Source organism: Aythya ferina (assembly GCF_964211825.1).
Source record: "Aythya ferina genome assembly, chromosome: Z".
NCBI classification, from domain to species: domain Eukaryota; kingdom Metazoa; phylum Chordata; class Aves; order Anseriformes; family Anatidae; genus Aythya; species Aythya ferina.
In genome coordinates, this window is record NC_140299.1 from 83,525,056 (window position 1) to 83,545,008 (window position 19,953).

A 19,953-nucleotide genomic window follows, 5' to 3' on the forward strand; every position below is an offset into this window, starting at 1 on the left:
TCTTTAACAGCCCTATTTGTGAAATCATGATAATATGATATGGTAATTACTGTGATTTCAGTTGCAAAAATCACAAGAACAGCTGATTATCCAAACAGGTTTCATTTCTGTTGGTGTTTCTATTTGGCATCTACATGAAAAGAACAGAAAATAAAAATCCATAAACAGTCTACCTCCACATAATTTCCTACAAAAACACCTTTTCACTATTTCAGAACTACTTATCTTAAAAGCGATGCTTAATGTTTTATCTGATTTCTATTAATAAAATAGTATTGACTATTTATTAAACCTAGGCAGACCTAGGTTTAATAGTAACAAAGCCAACACTAAGATCAAATTTTGGTATATGGCCATGCAAAGCAATTCTCACTATTCCTTTAATTTTATTCCGGAGTATATTTGTTAAATTGTTTATGTTCTTACATAATGGATGTAAGGTTTGATGCAAGTTAAAGTTTAGTTCTTTCTGTTAGTGGAGTTAAAGATCTAGATGACACCCAGCTAGCTCTTTACAGATACTTCAGTGGCTGATACTTTTGATCATGTTAGTTTCTGTTTTCATGACATCAGCCAAACAACAAGAAAGCCTATTGTACTGACTCTTTGTTTTATATAGATGAAGTATGTTTGTTTTTCTTTACCTGCTCTCTAACATTTACAAACTAATATGTTTGGCAAAGTAGACAAGAAGACTAGAAAAGAGAAGAGAAGAAAATGAGGGTAGAAGGAGAGGAAAGAAAAGAAACTGAATATCAAAGTGTGTAACAAGGTAAAGTGTATTACAAGTAGTGACAAAAATACCAGCTTTTCCAAAACACATGCAATGAAACACTTTAAATTAGTAACCTCGAGTACAGTATGGATATTTTTTTCTGCATTACTCCTCTGTACAGAAAGATTAATTTAACAAATGTTTATAAAACATGTAATCTGCTTTAAATATGAAGAAATAACAAATCTCAAACACTACTAACCTATACAAATTTGTAGCAAGTGGTGAAACTGATGATGAAAAACCATTTTGCTCATTGCCCACTGACTACATTTTGTCAATTGATGGTGCCTATAGTACCGTGGAAGAAGAATTTATTTGTTTTTGTTTGTTTGTTTCTACTGGATTTTCTCCTTTACTGAGTGATTTGCATTTTATTTCTTTTACAGATATTATGCAATGTACCCTAAACTCCTTCTAGTTGTCTCATTCTGATCAATAATGATAAAATAAATCACTATCATCCATACCTTTGGCAACAGTCTGTTAATTTGAATTTACATTTTAGAAAATCAAAGGAAAACAAAAAGCAAATGATCACACCAAATCATGTGTTGGGTTTTCCTTTTACTTTTAAGTAGCCTGCAACAAATATAATGTATTTTGTTCTCAGAATGCCATGAAGACATCAGTGATGATAAATATCATTTTGTGCCTTGTTTCTTTCAAATAGTCATAGAAAATAACAAGCTGCAAAAGTAAAATGTATCAATGGTAAAAAGAATGTAAGGACTACTCTGTACTGTAACTTAAGTGCAGAGTGCCTATGACATTTTGAAAGGGGAAAAAAAATAAATTAAATGTTTCCAAAACAAAGATTACTATAAAATTTACCTAAGTTACTTATTTTAAGTTTACTTACTTTAAAACTTAAAAATATGTGGGTCATTTTGAACAGCTTCTTACTTCCCTATATTTAATTGTATTTAATAACAATTACGGATAGATTAGTTTCATGCTTAAAAGGCATGATAAACCAGTCAAAGTGTATTTTACTTACATGAAGACACTGCATTTTACAGCTGCATTATCTTAAAGAAACAAATGCAGTAAGTTGAACGAATGGAAAAATATATTACAACCTCTAAAATATTATGAATACATGGGTGGTCTACACACCTCTCTCCATAAAATTGAAGTGGAAGTCTTTTCAAGACTTTTCTGAGCATCAGTGAGCTCAGAATGATGTGCACTGAAATGAGCATCGGCTCATTGTCACAGGACCTTATCAGGAGCACAAAGGACTTCCACTGATAAAACAATCTTTCTCTGCCTGTGGCACAGTCAGGTTCCTGGTGGGACAGCCCAGCCGTGAATGCTGATTCGAAACTTGATGAAAGATTGGTATGTATCTTTTTAACTTGAGAAACCTGTTCTTTGGAGTATGAAACAATATGCCATGACTCCAGGAACACAAGCTACAGCTTTTATTGTGGTATGCTGATGTGCCTCATTCAGCCATACCCAACAGATAACAGCACTGGGCATTGTAATAGGGACCACTGCTCTTAGCCTCTGCCAGTCTGCTTCAATTAGGAACCAGCTTTCACACTCATCTTCGACATCTGAATTGGTGTGCAAGTCAATAAAACACAAACCACGGACAAGCCACAGCCTTCGCAGGAATAGATATTCCAGCTATTTGTCCCAACGCTGATAAGGGGATTAGGAGGATACATTTCAGTGGACCTTCCTGTAGGTACCAACCATGACAATTCTATTAATTCTGTTTAATCCTTTTATCTCAGTAAGATAAAAGTGTTATTTTTACTGAAACTGTTTTCCACTAAATAAAATATTTTCATACTGTTTACTTACAACATACTGTTATAAATGAAGATACAACTCCATCTGAATTTAGTAATATTTATAAAAGGCAAGTAAACAGCGCTAGGTGCGTGGAGAGTCCATGCTCTACCAACATGCACACCCAACTGTCGAACTTCCTAAATATATATAGAGCATTGCTTTTACGTATTCATAAGAAACCCGAGTACGCCTATACGTATGTATAACTTATCCTCACTTCGTATCATAATTCTCTTGGTAGTAGTCATTGGGGTTTGTGGGGATGAAGGCCCCATCACTGCTAGCAACCTTTTGTTCCTGGATCCCGTCCAGACCGTAGGAGCAGCTTCAACTGCCTCCCTTTTCTTCTGCACATGCTCTGCCCTCCACAAGGTTCCCGAAAGCAACAAAACATGATTGACACCAACCCACGGGAGGCCAACTTTGCCCACATTTCGTTAACCCTTGAAACCACACTAAAAATATGATTATCAACAAATTTTAATGGTTCCAACCAGCAAATGCCCAGCAACTTCCATGCTTTGACGGCTGGAGAACAAGCAACCCAAGATTGCATGGCGTCTCCTGAATCGCCCTTCTGTGTTCCCTCTAAACTCTTTATATTCCTGATGGCCTCATCGTTAAGAGTCTGATGTTAACACCAATCATGGGGCTTGTCGACCCCCATGGCCACACTCCCACATCTCCCCCTTCTTTATTAACATCAACCATCTTCTTGACACGAATTATTACTCCATATATCACAATACTGTAGTTAAACATGATATCAAAAATATTGCTATTTCTCACTTTTATGAGTTTTGTCAACTATTATTTAGGATTACTCCTTTATATTAATTAAATTATTAAATAAAATATTTAGGTATTTGTTTACCTCTGAAAAAAAAACAAAACTCTTTTTGTGCATCATCTGAGTTTAGAAAGCAGCTATTTTAAATAAAATACTTCCTCCGAATTATAATTATCCTTACAGTATATAAAACTTTATAATTTTGTATTTGTGTAGAAAAGTCTGTTTTCCAAGTTTGCTGAAGTTTCAAAAGCTCTACACAAAAGATATGATCTTGATGTCAAAAATATGCTCAAGGTATGTAATGAATTGTATTCTTATAATCACAAACAAGTACAATCACAAATCATAAAATCCTATATACATTTTTTTCCCAAGTAATCCTTTTTCAGTAAAGGTTCAATGAAATTATATTTTAGTAAGTTCACTTCACTAAACAAGCTCAGTTTTGAACAAACTGAGGCATCAGTCCAGATGATATCAATGGACACTCTGTATGCAACAACAGGACCATAAGTTGTCTTAAAAACATGTGTGGTCAATGGAAAAAATACAGTCATGTCTATGTGCAACCCCATCTGAATCAGGTAGACAAGATCTGGAAGACAACAGGGAAATCAGACGTAGCTCTGTACATAATTTTTTTTTTCCCCTGATTACCATTGTTAACTGGGTCTTTGTTTTTTTATTTTTTTTAATTATTATTATAATCATTATTATTTGTTTGTATGTTTGTTTGTTTAGAATAATCTCTGAAGCATTTAACCTTACCGATAAGGAAAGGAATCCAATTCATGTTTCAAGTGAACAGGTACCAAAGCTAAGATTTTGCTGGAACTAACCAGAAAGTACTTAATTCTTCCATTGGAATTCAGCCTATTGGTACTACATTAGAATAGCTGTGCATGGTCAGTCAGAATTTCTGCATATGTGTGGCAGTGGTCACTAGGAGATGTCAAAGAAAAATTAAAACAAAGGAAACCAGAAAAAAAAAGTTAATATTTCTCAGAATATTTTCATCATTCTCAGCAGTTTGTGACACAAGGATTTAAATCAGATAGTGTCTTAGCATTTAACAGGCCTCAATTAGTTTTTCTTCCATGAAAGCTTCCACTTGTGTTTCATCCTATGGAACTGTTCATACACAAAATGAAAAATAAAATAAAATTAAAACAAACAAACAAAAACACAAACAAAAACAAACACACAAACAAACAAAACCCACAAAACAGCCACAAAACTACTAAATACAGTATAAAAGTAAATGAAAAAAAACTTAACCTAACTCTGTAGCAAAGCAGTCTGAAAATTATGGATTTTTATGAAATTGACTGATTTTTCAAGAAAGTTCTTGAAAAGTTTTTTGTTCTTGAAAGTTTTTTCAGTTCCACTTGAGAAACATCTTGAGCCTCCATGAGTACATCAATGTTTGCAGCTAGAATTACCAATATGCTATTATGCCAGTGAAAATGTGATCACACTGAAATAGATTCTCCTTCTTACAACTGATGGTGTTTTTTTCTTTTGTTTTGTTAGTTTTGCTGTTTTAATTTTTACAAATAAAGCTAGATTGTCTTACACTACCTGTGTCCACATTAAGAGTGCTTTTCTGGAGTACCATTTGTAAGTATTCACACTGTACAGAGACAATCTTGACTTGAGAACTCCTATGTCCTTCTATTTATTAAGTTAATAACTGTTTTTAGGAATAACCTAACCATGTGGAGAGACCGCTTTTGATATGACTGCATCAGCAGACAAACTGAGGGACCGTTCAGTTACAAACCAAGTACTATAATGGAACTGGTAGTGTATGCACTGCCACACTGATAAAACATTTTGAGAAACATAGCATCAAAATGAGGTTTGCTGTCTCCATGAATCATTCTCCATTGCCTAAGATGACTACAACTAAGCTGAAGGATGATCTTCTAACTCCTTTCAATTCCTAAAGAGCACTGTTTCAATTTATTTCATGTAGAATACGGAACAGCCATAAAATGACAATGAGATTGCTTAAATTTAAACTGCTAAGCTATAACTGAAATAATCTTTAAACCTCATGTTGCTTAAGCTTAAAAGCCTCATATGCATCCAGATCTGCTGTTAGAATGCTAGAATGTTTACATGTCTTTTATTAAGAACAGATGGGTTATTTTAACATTAATGAAATAATTGTTTCCACTGTCTTCTGAAGGCAGAAACGCTAACTGTATACTAGTTTAAGATCATCATTTATATTCCTGGGAAAGTTTGACTGCTAGCTTACAGGTCATTTCATGTAATGTGAATCATACCATTTGGAAATCTGTGTCAGAGGACCTGCCATATACTTTGAGAGTAAGAGATCTTTGAAAGAAACTTTTAGCAGTGTAATTGCCACATGCATTTTACTCGTACCTTTTCCAGAGAGAAAGCTACCAAGAAAGTAAGAAGCAGCTATCTCGAACTCAGGGATCACACGCAGAGACAACACAAGCTGAAAAGGAATAAAATTACGTCCTTGTCGTAGTTCAATTACTCCTTCCTACAAATTACAATAGGGCAGTGGTTAGACAGAAACTTGTCACAAGGATTTTACTAACATTGTTCCGGTATCTTAATAAGAGCTAAATTCTCTGTTAAATACTATATAAATGTAGAGCAAGCAGATTACATATACAAGTATCATGGTTTTCTTTCTTTCTTTTTTTCTTTTTTTTTTTTTTTTTGAAAAATATTCAATCCAAGTGTCCATTACCAATGTTTTTCCTGTCATGTTGGCTGTAGTAAAACTCTTGTGAATATTCAACCGCTACTTGGGATTTTGGATGGAGATTCCAAGACTTTGCCAATTCTTTTGAGTGAGTGAGTGTAGCTCCTACCTGAAAATTCCAGAAAGGAACAAGCCACAATTTTCTTCAAAATAAAATAAAGAATAAAAATAGAGGGAAAGATAACTCTTGCAGCACATCTCAATGAAAAATACACAAGCCCTTGCATACTGCAATTGTGAAATGGAAAAATGTAATGAGACAGCAGTGCTTGTCTGAAACTCCTGCTTCTTTGCTGTGAAGTGTTAATGGTGGGAAGTATTTCTATGCACATCAGCAAAGTCGTAAACAACATCCAAGAGAACTGGAAAGTGTCATACTAGCACCCTGGTTAAGGAACTTTCGAAATAATCCTTAAGTCTGCAGGTTAAGCATCCTGTCCTGATTATAACAACTTACTCATGCCCTGATTATAATTTATGTGAACAGTTATGGGACAAAATGCAATGCTGTAAGTACTTATTAGTCTTGACCTCACTGGAGCCCTTGAAAAAAGACCTTCAGCAAAATCCCAGATGACTGATTTACTGTTAATTAGACAGAGGGTCAGCTTGAAGTTTATCAGACTGAAGTCAAATCAAGCCTCTGCGAAAAGCCCTAGAAAGACACGGTCTCCAGTATATCACAGAAATATAATTATTAGTAAATAATTTTGCTGAAACCTGAGTAATTCTTCTGTTGAAGAAGACCTAGAATACTTTACAATTCCCTACAGCCTCATAGCATCTGTTGGCACTTTATTGCCACTAAAAAGCAGACAACCACCCACTGAAGTGACAACAGTTCACATGCACCTGTATGCACACTCACACAAATCACGAACTGCTAAAGAGCCTACAAAGTTTGCAATCACATTTAAGCTATGCAAACTTGCCTTGCTTTCAAATACTATGCCTTATTTTCTGCTTAGTAGTAGTAAATATCAGTCAAAAGTTTAGTTCTATGAATTACTCATAAATTAACTGTTATGAACTCTTAGGCGTCTATACTAGAAGACAAAAAGTCTAGCAACTCAGTGTTGAGAAACAAAGAAAGTCAAAGCAAATGTGAGGGGAAATACTGGAGACAAACGGCAGTCCTGATGAAATTATGAATACAGCTTCATGTTTTAGAATAACCTGACACTACCACTGCACTTAAAACTGGGCAGCACTGACAATGACTTTGAGAGTTCATATTCACCTCCCTCTGTAAACTACTGTAAAAATAAAGTTTTCATTCAAGTGTAATAAGAGCTCTGCTATATAACAGTGAATGAATGAACCACTTATTGCCTTAAAACTTAGAAATAAAACAATTTCCCACAGATGCCTTTTTTTTTTTTTCTTTCCCTTTGTTATAGTGTCAAATAGAATTGGTACAATTCAAAAATACAGAAAGTAATTCAAGAGCTGGAAAGCATATCTGATTTGTTGTGTCACACAATTTTATAAAAGCTGTTCAGTTGGAAGGCAATAAATGAGCATTCAAGTGATTTACACACTTTTGGATCATAATTTTTTACACAATGTTTTATTTTTAAAAATATATATATGCTGTATACTATTATGTTTATTCTCTGTGGTATAATAAAATCATAAATCTATCTGATGAAAAATAGATTGTATTCCAATTGTATCACTGTAGCACATAGAGCTGCTCTTATCATACCACTTACAAAGATCAATGGTAACCTGAAAATGATTTCATTCCATGCTACCTCTAATATATTAGCAATAAAGGACTGTTTTTAATTTAAAAGTCACATCAGCTGCTGTCCATCTTCTTTTAAACTCCTCTCGATTTCTGAGACTGACATATTACAGGAGCAAAATATCACCTGGTAGCGACAGGGTTTTCTGACTTTTCCTGAGAAAATTAGTTGAAAAACTAGCTTAAGTGTCAATTCAACAGAAATGCAAAGCTTTTCCTGACATGTTTCCTGTGCTACCACACCCTAATCAAATTGCCTCCTCTCCCTGCAGACCTTAGGACTGAAACTATGAGAGGGGGATTCTTAAAAATGCTTAGATAGTTCCACTGTGATGATGTTAATGTAAAATATAACATAAAAAGTTCGCTGATGGTACTATTAAAAGGAGCAGTCAGCTGGCCTCTTCTCCCACAGCCAAAAGATTTCTCAGCCAGCAGTACATATTTGACACATATTTAAAACCACAAACAAAAACAGTAGTAAGGCATGTGTTCATTTTGACAATAATCACTCTAACCCTTAGGCTGACTTTGCATAACAATGACAAATGCAGTGTTATCTGGTAGCTGAAGAGGTGACAATATCTGGTTTACACATTTGTTAAATATACTGGTGCTGTTTTTTCCAGATACGTAACACCATATACCAAACACACCTTTGACTATTTTATGACATCAAACAAAGTAAGCAAGCGTCAGCATTTCACTACCATCAAAAGCTGGAAAATTGTAATTGAAATTGCACTGTGCAGTGGTCCACAACTCAAAACATATTTCCCAGATCTTCAGTAACACTGTTGCCTCTGGGTAGCTACTACCAAAACATCTGTAGTCACTAAGATTTTAAGCAAAATTTTGAAAAGTGAGATATTGATAATATTAATAATTTTAATAATAAACCTTTAAAAAATCTCAGCTTGGCATAACGAATATAGCAGTAATTCAGAGATGACCTAAATCAGTTTTCAGTGACGTATAGCAAAGATTTATCTCCATTATTCAGGAAGCTGTTTGGTAGCAGACAAAGACTTCTCACAAATGTGGCCTTCATTAAAATTACATGATCAAAACCCAAGTGAAGGACATTCTTTGAAGGCATGACTCTACAACATGCTTTGCTATCTAAAGGCAAACATTGTCAAAATTTAACACAAGATGATGGTTCTTGTTATATGAATGTGTAAAGGACACTCAATCTATTTGCATAAGAGCATCTTTCACAATATTTAAAATACTTCAGAACACATTTTTAAAGCACTGATTTTTGTGAACTAGTATGTAGCAAAGAAATGGACAATGAAATAAATTGCAAACCAACTGCTAGTTAGAAAATCTGGTATTGCAGCATAAACGTAATTGAAATAGGTAAAATAATTTTATAAGAAATATTTGTACTAACTTGGTCTGTCTACTTTCATTAGAACTGTTTAAAGGACACCATGGGTTCAAATTTTACTTTTTTTGTAAAATTCTGCAGCTCTCAGTGAATAAAAATTCTTTTAGTTATAGAAAATACAACTGCAATAGAAATAGATGGTATTTTTCTTCCGCAATCACAACTACTGCAGTAATTCCCAAAATTAAGATGATTCAAATGTTAAAAGTACCATGCAGAGAAACACCAGAGCACAAATATTAAATGTCATTAAAATGTGTTAAATGCTCAAGCAGTAATGGTGAATTACTATGGAAATAATATTAACCTACAGCAAGAAAAGAAAGAAGTCAAAAGGTGTATTTCTTCCTAAGCTTAATGACTTTCACTAACATTTTGAATAAAAATAAAACTCCCTTTACCTGGAAGAATTCTTCTTTATTTTTTCATCAATATCGTTAAGGACTTGTTGAAACTCTGATTCTCCAGGAAGGACATTTAACAAACAGTCCAAATTGGAAGAATCAAGAGAATACTCTCCTCCCCACTCCATATTCAGAATCTGTAAAATAAAATATAAATACATGAAAATAGTTAAATAAGGAAAAAATCAGACTCTAAGTATCAACATATATGAGGTGTTGAAATAATGAAATACATATGCTAATACTGGAAGCATTTGTGTAGGAAATTATAAAATGAGTGTTGAATAGCACACCTTCTGCCTGCTTCTCAGTACAGTTCTATAGAGAGGTATACCTGTAAAAAAGATATAAATTTCATATCTCACATTTTTCATTAAAAAAAAAACACAGTTATTTTATCTCATTCGGAGTCGTACCTTTGTTTTCTGGAATTAAAGCACATCATCACAGCTAACTAGAACCTAAAAAAAATCAGCTCAAAACACTTCAGTGTACCTGAAAACAAGAGACATCAAGATTTTGAGATGTCTTTCTCAGTGACTTAATTGATACCTATTTTGCCAAAACCTAAGTCAAATCCACTGGTTTACTCAAACAAAATAAGACACTAAATCCCAGGAGTCTCTACATCATAAGCAAAGCACTAGCAGAGTGCTGCTATTTTTTGAGAAATAATGAAATTGATTTTACAACTAGTGATGACTTAGTACTAAAATTAAAGAAAAATTACTTAAAATTGGAAAGTTCTTAATAACTAGTCTTTTTAATGTCTACTATTTATTAATACTACTCATAAGCAGTAACTTAAGGCACAGATGTTATTATTCAGACATGCGCAATATCTGGGCAACAAATTATGATGAATTAACCATTCACCATTTTTCTTACAAGCAATAAAAGTTTATGAAACAAGCACTATGTTGGCCAACAAAGATTATTTTAATATTTTAGACTACAAACTGTAATAACAGAAAATGCATATGTAATTTTCCAAACAATGAAATCTTGAATGATCAGAATTAGCTTTATTTACATTGTAAGCCTAATTTAGGTTATGGAAAATACCACACAATTACCACTGTGATTGTGGTTCATATTATCTTTTGGATAGTGACTCACTATATTTTCACTAAAAATATGCTTGCTGTACCAGCAAACCTTATTGAAAAACAGATCACGATTGCCTACTCTGCCAGTATTCAAATGCAAACCCATCAAGACTGATACTTTTTCTTCAAATACTGTTTCTTCGTACTTAAGATCTGTGAAGGACTAAACTCTTAACGGAGCAGAAAGTTGCCCAGTTCTTATATGAATCTTAATAGTGATGGCATGAATACCACTTTTTAACCCCTGTTGCTGCCAGCAGATAATATTTGTTTTTCTTTCCTTTTTTTTTTTTTTTTTTTTTTCCCCAAGGAAATTCTTCTAGCCACATTTGGGGAATTTACCTAGCATCACTACTGTAAAAATAAACTGATGGATTCTAAGTGAACATTCTACAAACATCTGCTCCAAAATACACATCACATTAAGACTGAAGATCAAGATTGTATGTTTGGTCAAATATGAGTACAAATTATAAATAGCAAAACTGCCCATTTCTTCAGCAGAAGTGTCACTGATTCTGGCTTTGGTCGTTCAAAAAGAAAAGTTAATGCCTGAAGGTTCTGTAGAGCCTATTATCTTGCACATCTGAATGAACAGTATAAAACACATAGAGCCAAGAAATATTTATTATATCATTATCTTAAATTCTCAGAAGCTAAAGAATACCCCTTCACAAATAAAAATTCCAAGACTTCTCAACATTTTGGAATGTAGCTGAAACTCAGTCACCCTTCTGGTTAAAATGTCTGGATGTAAACCAAATGCATCATGTAATACATCGAGGGAGGATCGGTCTTTGAACATAAGACTCAAAGTATCTTAACAGATGTTGCTGTAATTAAAGACACTGTAATTAAAAGTAGAAGTTAAAAAGCACTCTCCCAAATGCTGAAAAACTTCAGTCAGCCATTCTGGAAAAAAACAGTGGGCCAAACTAAGTTGCTCAACAAATGCAAAAAGATTAAACAGTGCTTTATGAAACAGAGATGAAATAAATACTGAAAATAAAGTTGTTTACTTGTATATGATACTATTTATATTCAGACATGGTCACACAAATCCATTCCCTTTTCTCTTAAGAATTACTTCAGAGTTTATACAGAATGTGACACTAACTCTATTCAACACCTATAAATGAAACCCATCTTTTATTGAATTACTCTTCCAGAACAGTCAAAGATCGGTGTAAAATGTACTGTATAATAGATACATATAATGGAAAAAAACATGCGTTTGAATGATTCAAAGTTTTCATAAAATAGCTGTGCAATCAAAATTTAATATTTGTTCCTTATTTTTTTTCCTTTCATGGCAGCCAAAATAAGCTTGTGTTTCACAGAAAAATACCAGCACAGTTTACAGACCACTTACTGTTTAAAAAATTCATCATATGAAAAAAATCACCTTGTAAACACGACAGCCTAGTTTTCACATATGCATTTCTGTAAGGCTTCTATGTCATACTTTCCCAGTTCGCTTGTCAAAACAAGGTAATTATTTTTCTCAGTCTTGGTTTATGGTGAAAAAAGAAGCATTTGATTAACCAATTTCCAAATACTGTTTTACATGGTCAACAGCAACTCCTTCATACAAAAATCTAAATATTTCTGTAATACAAGACTATCACAAGAAGAAGCAAAAAGCAAAGTAAAAACGTTGCAGAAGGAGTGCCTAAGTACCTCAAGACATGAAAGGATTCAGATTGAGCAGGGACTCCACTATTCCTTGAGTGCCCTGGTGCGCCCAGCTGAAGGAGACCGGCACCTGCTCCACCAAAGGGATAACCAAAGGGTTATCCCTTTCTGTCCCCTTCTCTTGGGGAATTTGTGGCTGCTCCCTGACAGCCAGTATGGCAAAACCCTCCTGAGATGGTGGAATAGTGATTTTTGTTAAGACAAGAACCTGTGTCTTCAGCTTTTTATTATTTGTAAAGTTACGGGGGAAAAAATGTCTTTCATATTCCAAATTATTTCAAAGCATTTTAGTCTTGTAATAATGCACTGCTTCTGCAAATGTAATTAACTTAATAATAGCTCTTATGCTGCATAAATAGGATCATCCTATAGGTTTTGTATTAACTATTACAGGGAAATATTATGTGTTCCAAGGCAATCAATCTTACGGAACTGGATTCACATGTAGCTCAACTGTAAGAGCTACAGTTCTTTTTCAAAATATATTATAGGGTCACCAATCACCATTTAAATGAGGTAACTGTCACTCTCTTTTGGTAGCTACTCAGGAAACGTAACCTACGTACAGTGTAGCTCAACAAGAAACAGCTTTCAGGTCTCTTATTTTAACCCACCTCTAATTTTAAATTTAATATTTAAATATTTTTATTTTTAGTACCAACATGATTTAACTTCACTGTAGCAATGTGGCACCTCTAACAAACTGAACACTAAGAGTTGATTTTTACCAGGAACAATGCATTTGAAAAAACATTATGGAAGATTCAGGTTGATGTGACAGACAGATATATATACCTATTTTTTTCCAATTCATGCAGTGTTAGCCACTTTTTTTTTTTTTTAACCACTTCAGGAGCATTTTTCATTGCTTTGTGTGAGTTTCTTATTTCAGTGTGGATGAAAAGGAAGCAATCTTTTCATAGAAGTCCTAAATAAAATGATAATTAGTTCAAATCAGGTATTTTCTCATTCTGATAGAACAACTCAATAAGCATTATTGTTGTGAAAACCCTTCCATTACAGAAATACATGGAAATTTGAAGGAATTTCTAGGATTAATTTGTAGTTTGTAATGATTATATTTACTGTAATAAACATTTGTTCTCAGACAAATAGTTTGTCAACAGCACATGGACCTAAAACTTGATTTTTTTACAGGCATTTTCACTAAATGTATATACATGTACAGTATACCTGTATACATGCCTAAATCACAAAATCTAACTATAGATTTATAGTCTAACATACTGTAAAATAGATATGCAGCTATAGATCTCCCAGTCCCAGAATAAATCCCATTCTTTTTAAATATAAATCATTAGTCTTTCATTACACTTGGTAAAACATTACTAAATAAGTCACTTTAACAGCACAGAAATCCTTTCCAACATTTCTAGCCATTTTGTAAGTGTTGACAGAACTATTTATTGATAAATATTCAGAACGGTTACTACTAGTTTCTCTACAGCACTTCAGGCAGTTAAGATTCTTGTTTTGATTTCAGTGGGTTTCAGATATCACTGGACAGAATCAAACATCAAGAGGGTCAGGCAAATTTTTTGTTATAGTTACACATGACCTGCAGGGTAAAAAAAAAAAAAATCTAAATACAAATTTAAAGTTCTGTTGGCCTGGGATCTCCTCTGAATCAATTGCCTAGTGTAATGGAAAATTAATTAGCTGGGTCCTTTAGGCCCTTTTGAGAAAAACATAAAAATAGTACCTATGTATTAAAGAAAATCAGAGCAGAACTGAAGCACTATTTGTAGAGGCAGACATGGCGTTTGGTCACACTCTGTTAATCCTCCAAGTAAACTTTAAAACTTCTTGTGTTTTCACAAGAAACCTTGAATACATCTATGCAACCTCTGCTTAAACTAAGAAGTTTTAGGAACTACACCATTTCACAAAATAAAGATCCGAAGAGAGACTGGCCCATTGCCTTTGAGCATCCAGCTGAGCCAACTGAACAGTGGGTCTTCAGAGAGAAAACAAAACTAACCATCAAGGTTTCAATAAAATCCAGAGGTAGGCTTCTCTACACACACTAGTGTGTATGAAATAATGTAAACCTTAGCCTACTACTTAAACATTGGCAGATATGTAATGGAGCCAACTATTTGTGGGCCGTCACACCAAGTAAATGATGCATACTCTGATAAAAGGTCTTAAGTCCCTGTGTTGATATGCTGGTAAGGCCAGAACACGACACAATATGTAACAGATTTATTTAAGCAGACTGAAAATTAACAACTGTAATTAAATGAGTTTCAAATAACTTTAACATGAGTAGTTTGACAAAGATAGAGAATTAAATACCAAGTTTATGTTTAATAGTGGAAGGATAAGAAAAAAAAAGTCTTAAATTTGGTTATGATAATTTACCTTTGTGGGTTACTATGGAAAAAATATTTTGATTGTATCATTATTTTGGTTATTTACCACAACCAGCACACATGTATAGACAAAACCCTTCAGTGAAAAAAAAATAAAAAAAAATCAAACAAACAAAAAGTAACAATAACAAAACCAAAAACAACAAACAACTGGTAGGCTGCTATTGCTTTATTAAAATCAGTGATTTTTAAACCGAGCTTTGTGTAAGCTGAATATTCTACAACTCTGCCATTTGGTCTTTAAAAAGTCAGTCAAGAGTTAAACAAGAAATCAAGACCTGTCACGAATTTCATTCAGTTAATGTCCATTAACATATAAATATTTAGAAACTACTACTATAAACATACCCATTTAGCAACATGTTTTTCAAAATATAACACCCTGCACTTCAGCACAAAATTCTTTGCCTAAATGCAACCTAAGGACCATGGTAATCAACCTTTCTGGACTGTTACAGACAATCTAGATATTTGAAAGCTTACTTTCATGTTATGTGATTTTATCCACATATCCAGGAAAATAAAATAAAATTATTACTGTTAACATTACTTTAAAAAGAGGACGTCAATGTACCAGTGATTTGTAAATGCGGACATTTCAAAGTGCAGCACTATATACATACAGAGCTAGCCAAATATTTTTTTTTATTATTTTTTGATAGTGCTTATCTTACAGTTGATATCTTTTTATTGCTCTAACATCTCTGTGAAACTAGAGGGGATGAGAGAATTGACAAGATTTTTCATCACTGAGCTTATATTCCAAAGCATCATCTTAACAATGATTTCCCTTATCTGTATTTAGTTGCACAACTGTTCCCAGATGCTTTACTACACATAAGATGTCATCTGCAATCACACAGCAGGCAGAGATAGGGATGGCAGTGGCTTGAGATAATATTCATTGTGAAATTCCTACTGTTCCGGACTCTGCATCTCTGAATATTTAAAGTTTTTTGGAAACCACATAGGGCTTACACAAGAAACACATTCAAAAATCATAATTTCTAGAGCTCTACTCTGATACGGTAAAAGCTTTATACCCATGGTATACCCATGTATACCAATACTTTTTTTGGTTCTGTTAATGGTCAGGTACAGAAGATCCCTATTTAAATTTTCCAATTGCCCATCATACTCACCCATTTCCCAGGCTTTCTTGAAACATACACAGCTTTTACAAAAATAATACCATCTATTTCCAGGAAAAAAAAAACACATATATATTCAATGCATACCAAAAATAGTCTTCATGAGGGTAGTATTTAAATAATATTTGGAATGCCACGAATAACTCTGATACAAGTTTTAGTAAAAACATTTTATAATGTTCCCCCTGAAGATATTTTATATTTAAATGTTAATTTCATATTCTTTAGTTATTACTCACCATACGTATAACACATTTTCCCTTGCATTTTTCAAAGAAATATTCTCAGTGTCTATAATTAAATTTGCAACTACATTGGGCACATTCTTCCTACAACTCTGTCCTTATAAAAGACAGCGAATTCCCCAAAAGTGGGAATAAGATATATTCCGCTCAGTGGAACTGAAGAAACTCAGTCCTCGCTTTGGCTTGTATCAAAAGCAGTAATATTAGATTGCAGTTCTCCAGTCTAATGCAGTTACACCAACCATAAAATGATCATTACCGCCTGAAGCCTTGAAAACAGACCAGATATGTAGCCCTTGTAGAAATCTTCGTATTCTAAGAATCAGTTAATGTGCATTTCTGACAAATGCAGTATGCTGTTATTTGTGGGTTCTTCAACCTATGAAGCTTTGGGCTGTTTTCTAGAATTCTGTATGTGCAAGAATTTAAAACTGAGATCTATGAGTTCTCCTTACCACCTCACCTGCATTCTTTGGGCTTCTCACAGAGATTTGCTGAGAATACAAAGCAAAGGAATCAGCACTGCTTTCTTAGGTTTCCTTCTACTCAGGAGTGGTAAGAGATGCTCAAAGACACAGAGATAATCCTCATTTACATAAACTTAATCAAACACCAATGGTCAAAGGCAGTGGATTCAAAAGAGGAACATGCCATCTGGAGTTGCAAAAAAACTCCTGAGGAGTTATGTCAGAAAAAAAAAAAAAAAAAAAAAGTGATAAAGCATAACTTGATTTCATAACCTTCAGAAAATAAGAAACGGCCATCTTCTGAGCAGCTCTTCAGTGGAACAGTGTCATAGCATCTCACAGCTGTGAACCCCACTGTGTACAATACTGAAGATTCAATGTCTACCAACAAGCTATCCACTAGCAAAGATAAAGAAGGCTGCAAGATGCCTCTCCTCATGTAATTCATTTTCATGACTGTAGTTTTATTATATGTAATAAAAATAAAAGAATAAACTTGGTGTAATGTTTTCTTCTTCAGAAATGGTTTAAGGCCTTTCCCCAAAAATTCAATAATCCACTTTTCTGCTATTGCCATATGCACAGAAATGCAGCATAAAATCCTCCTGCCACTGTGATTAAAACTGGATCAATCAATCTCATTGTCAAATGCATGTACTTTATGAATGATGAGTGTTTCAAAAATTATTTTCTATTACAAAAATAATTACTGATCAGTAGACTAAAGTAATCACTTTACTAAAGTACTAAAGTAATGCATAGACTTAGATTCTTAGAAATCTAGGTACAAATACCTTCCATATATGTTTTCTGATCTCTCTCTCTCTTTTTTTTTTTTTTTTTTTTTAATTGATGGTATTTGCCAAGAACTAGAATAACTTCAAAAATAACTTCATGATATTTCATGTATTTTCCACAGCTATCGCTCAGGATCGTAAGTACTGACTGTGATTCTGTGATTCTGTGATTTTGCATAATAGTATGAGAAAATATCTGAGACCAATAGTTTACCAGAAACACTGCATGGCATTGCGTTTTTTTTTTGTTTGTTTCTTTTTCCTGAAGGACAAAAAGGTAAGAAATCTCCTATATGTGAGACTAATGGTGTATCTATTGCAGAGTTATCTTTTCACCTATGGCAATAGGAGATGCTATTTAGGGATGATATGTGAGCTTTCTCACTTTCTGTCATGTACGAAGAAAGAAAGAAGAGGTAATACTTCACAAACCCCCAAACCCCTCAGAACTATACTCTCAAATAGACCTGCTATAGCCTTCCAATCTTGCTTGTCATTAATGTTTTAAAATAAATGTACCTACGGAACTAATCTTTTAACACTCTGGTAAAGAACCTAACATATACCATTTCAATTAAAAACCTTGCAAACACATACTAGATATTTCTATGCTTACCCCAGAAGCCTTTTCTCCTCTTGTTTATTGGAAAATCCTTCATCCTGGCGCAATACTCTTTGAGAACAATGGTACTTAAAGGAAAGAAATTTCAAGACCTTTGAGGTCTTACAGTTCAGTAGATCAGATACAGAATTGTTAGAATGTTAACGGGGAATAGCCTTCCAATGAAACTATTATATTTTAAAAGGACTACAAAAAAAGTCTGTGACCACAGCTTTTGAAAAGTAGGATGCAATTCAGTCCCTTCACTCCTGGACATTCTATTTTCTTCCATTACTTCTCAATTTAAAAGAGTTTGAAAAATGCCAATTTTATAAAAATGAAATGCAGGAACACTCCACAGAGATGTCTCTTAGTGTCCAAGTTTATAGAGATGACCTTAGGGGCTTGCTTAGTAGTAAAGATATCACGGATTAATTTTTTTCCCCCAAAAACTATTATCAAAGCTTCTTAATAAATTTTACACATAATCATACAAAAGGTTTTACTGACAACAGGACATGAGGTGTCCATTAAATGTCCTTGTTGTTTCTTTTCTTTTTTCCTTCTTTCATTTCTTAAATCAAAACTTTGAATTAATTTTCTCTGATATGACATGCAAAGGTTTCATGCCATGCTGCTTAATGCTGAATCATTCAGTAATTCACATCAGTAAGGGTAATGAATTCACAACTGCTTCCTATTCATCTATGATTTTCAGCTTCATAAAGCCATTAAGCTTCTCCTTCCCTTAAAAATAAATAAACAGATAAATAAAGTAATGACACTCTACTTTCTTTTATCTTCTATACACTGGATTACGTATACGGCAACACACATGATCTAGAATGTTAGGCATCTTCAAGCTTACAAGATAAAGTCATTTTTGAACAAAATACATCTACTTGCTTTCCCCAGTGCTCAATATTTAGGATTATGCAATGGAAACACCAAGCTTCTTAGCCACTTTCTCATCCAAACCTTCAGAGCAGCCAATAAATTTAATCAGATTCGTCTTAAAGATGCAATTCCCATCTTTGAATTCATAAGAAACCTGCTGCTCTTACTTCAAGTAAGTCACCAAAGTCACAACGAAGCCCAGGAGAGACACAGACAAAGTACTTTTGGCTGACAATATTTTGGGGGACTTATAGATAAAGTACCTGGAATCTACCTTACCAAAAAAATGAGGACACAGGTCTAAAAGGCTCGCTGCTGTCCAACTGCAGGAATTGAACATAGGAATTGAACAACTGAATTGAGCATAGGACACTTTTTGTTTGTTTGTTTGTTTGTTTGTTTTTTGGCAGTTAAATCACTTCTGGAGTTTTAAACAGGAAATACCCCAACAGAAGCAGAAAATGCAACCTGATGGAGATTCTGAGCCACTCTGGCACCATTTACACAAAGTATGTTAGAAATGGTTTTCAGCACTGATGTCTATCTAAATTCTGCCACATCCAGAAGAGCTTGACTGACCACTCTCTTTTTAGTACCAAGGAAAACAATGAGAGGCCATCTGCAGTCCTTTGACTTGTTTGGATGCACAAGTAACCTGAGCTGTAAGTTCTGTGTTAACAAACTGTACTCCAAAGCAACATGGATGACCAGTGGAGCTGGGGAGACCTCAGCACGGTCAAGACAGTGCTTCAAAACAATCATGAAAGATATTTCCTGGCATCCCTCTGGAAAATGTTGGCTATTGGATTCAGAGTGGTCAGGTGACAGAAAGGATGTGGACCATGCCAGAGCGAAATCCCAAGGCAGGATTTCAGGACACAGAGCATTATTAAATCCAGAGGTTCATCTTTGTCAG

At 34.0% G+C, this 19,953-nt stretch overlaps 1 protein-coding gene across 6 annotated transcripts in view; it reads right to left on the reverse strand.

Annotated features, from left to right (window-relative positions):
* Nucleotides 1-19,953, reverse strand: part of KIAA0825 — a gene marked incomplete at its 5' end in the record, with an annotated part of 250,673 nt that overhangs the window by 205,332 nt on the left and 25,388 nt on the right. For all 6 annotated transcript variants that reach the window (XM_084504191.1, XM_084504188.1, XM_084504190.1 and 3 more), the window contains one exon: nucleotides 9,677-9,816. In XM_084504191.1, coding sequence (XP_084360317.1) covers nucleotides 9,677-9,816 — 140 coding nt within the window. The remainder of the gene's footprint in view (nucleotides 1-9,676; nucleotides 9,817-19,953) is intronic.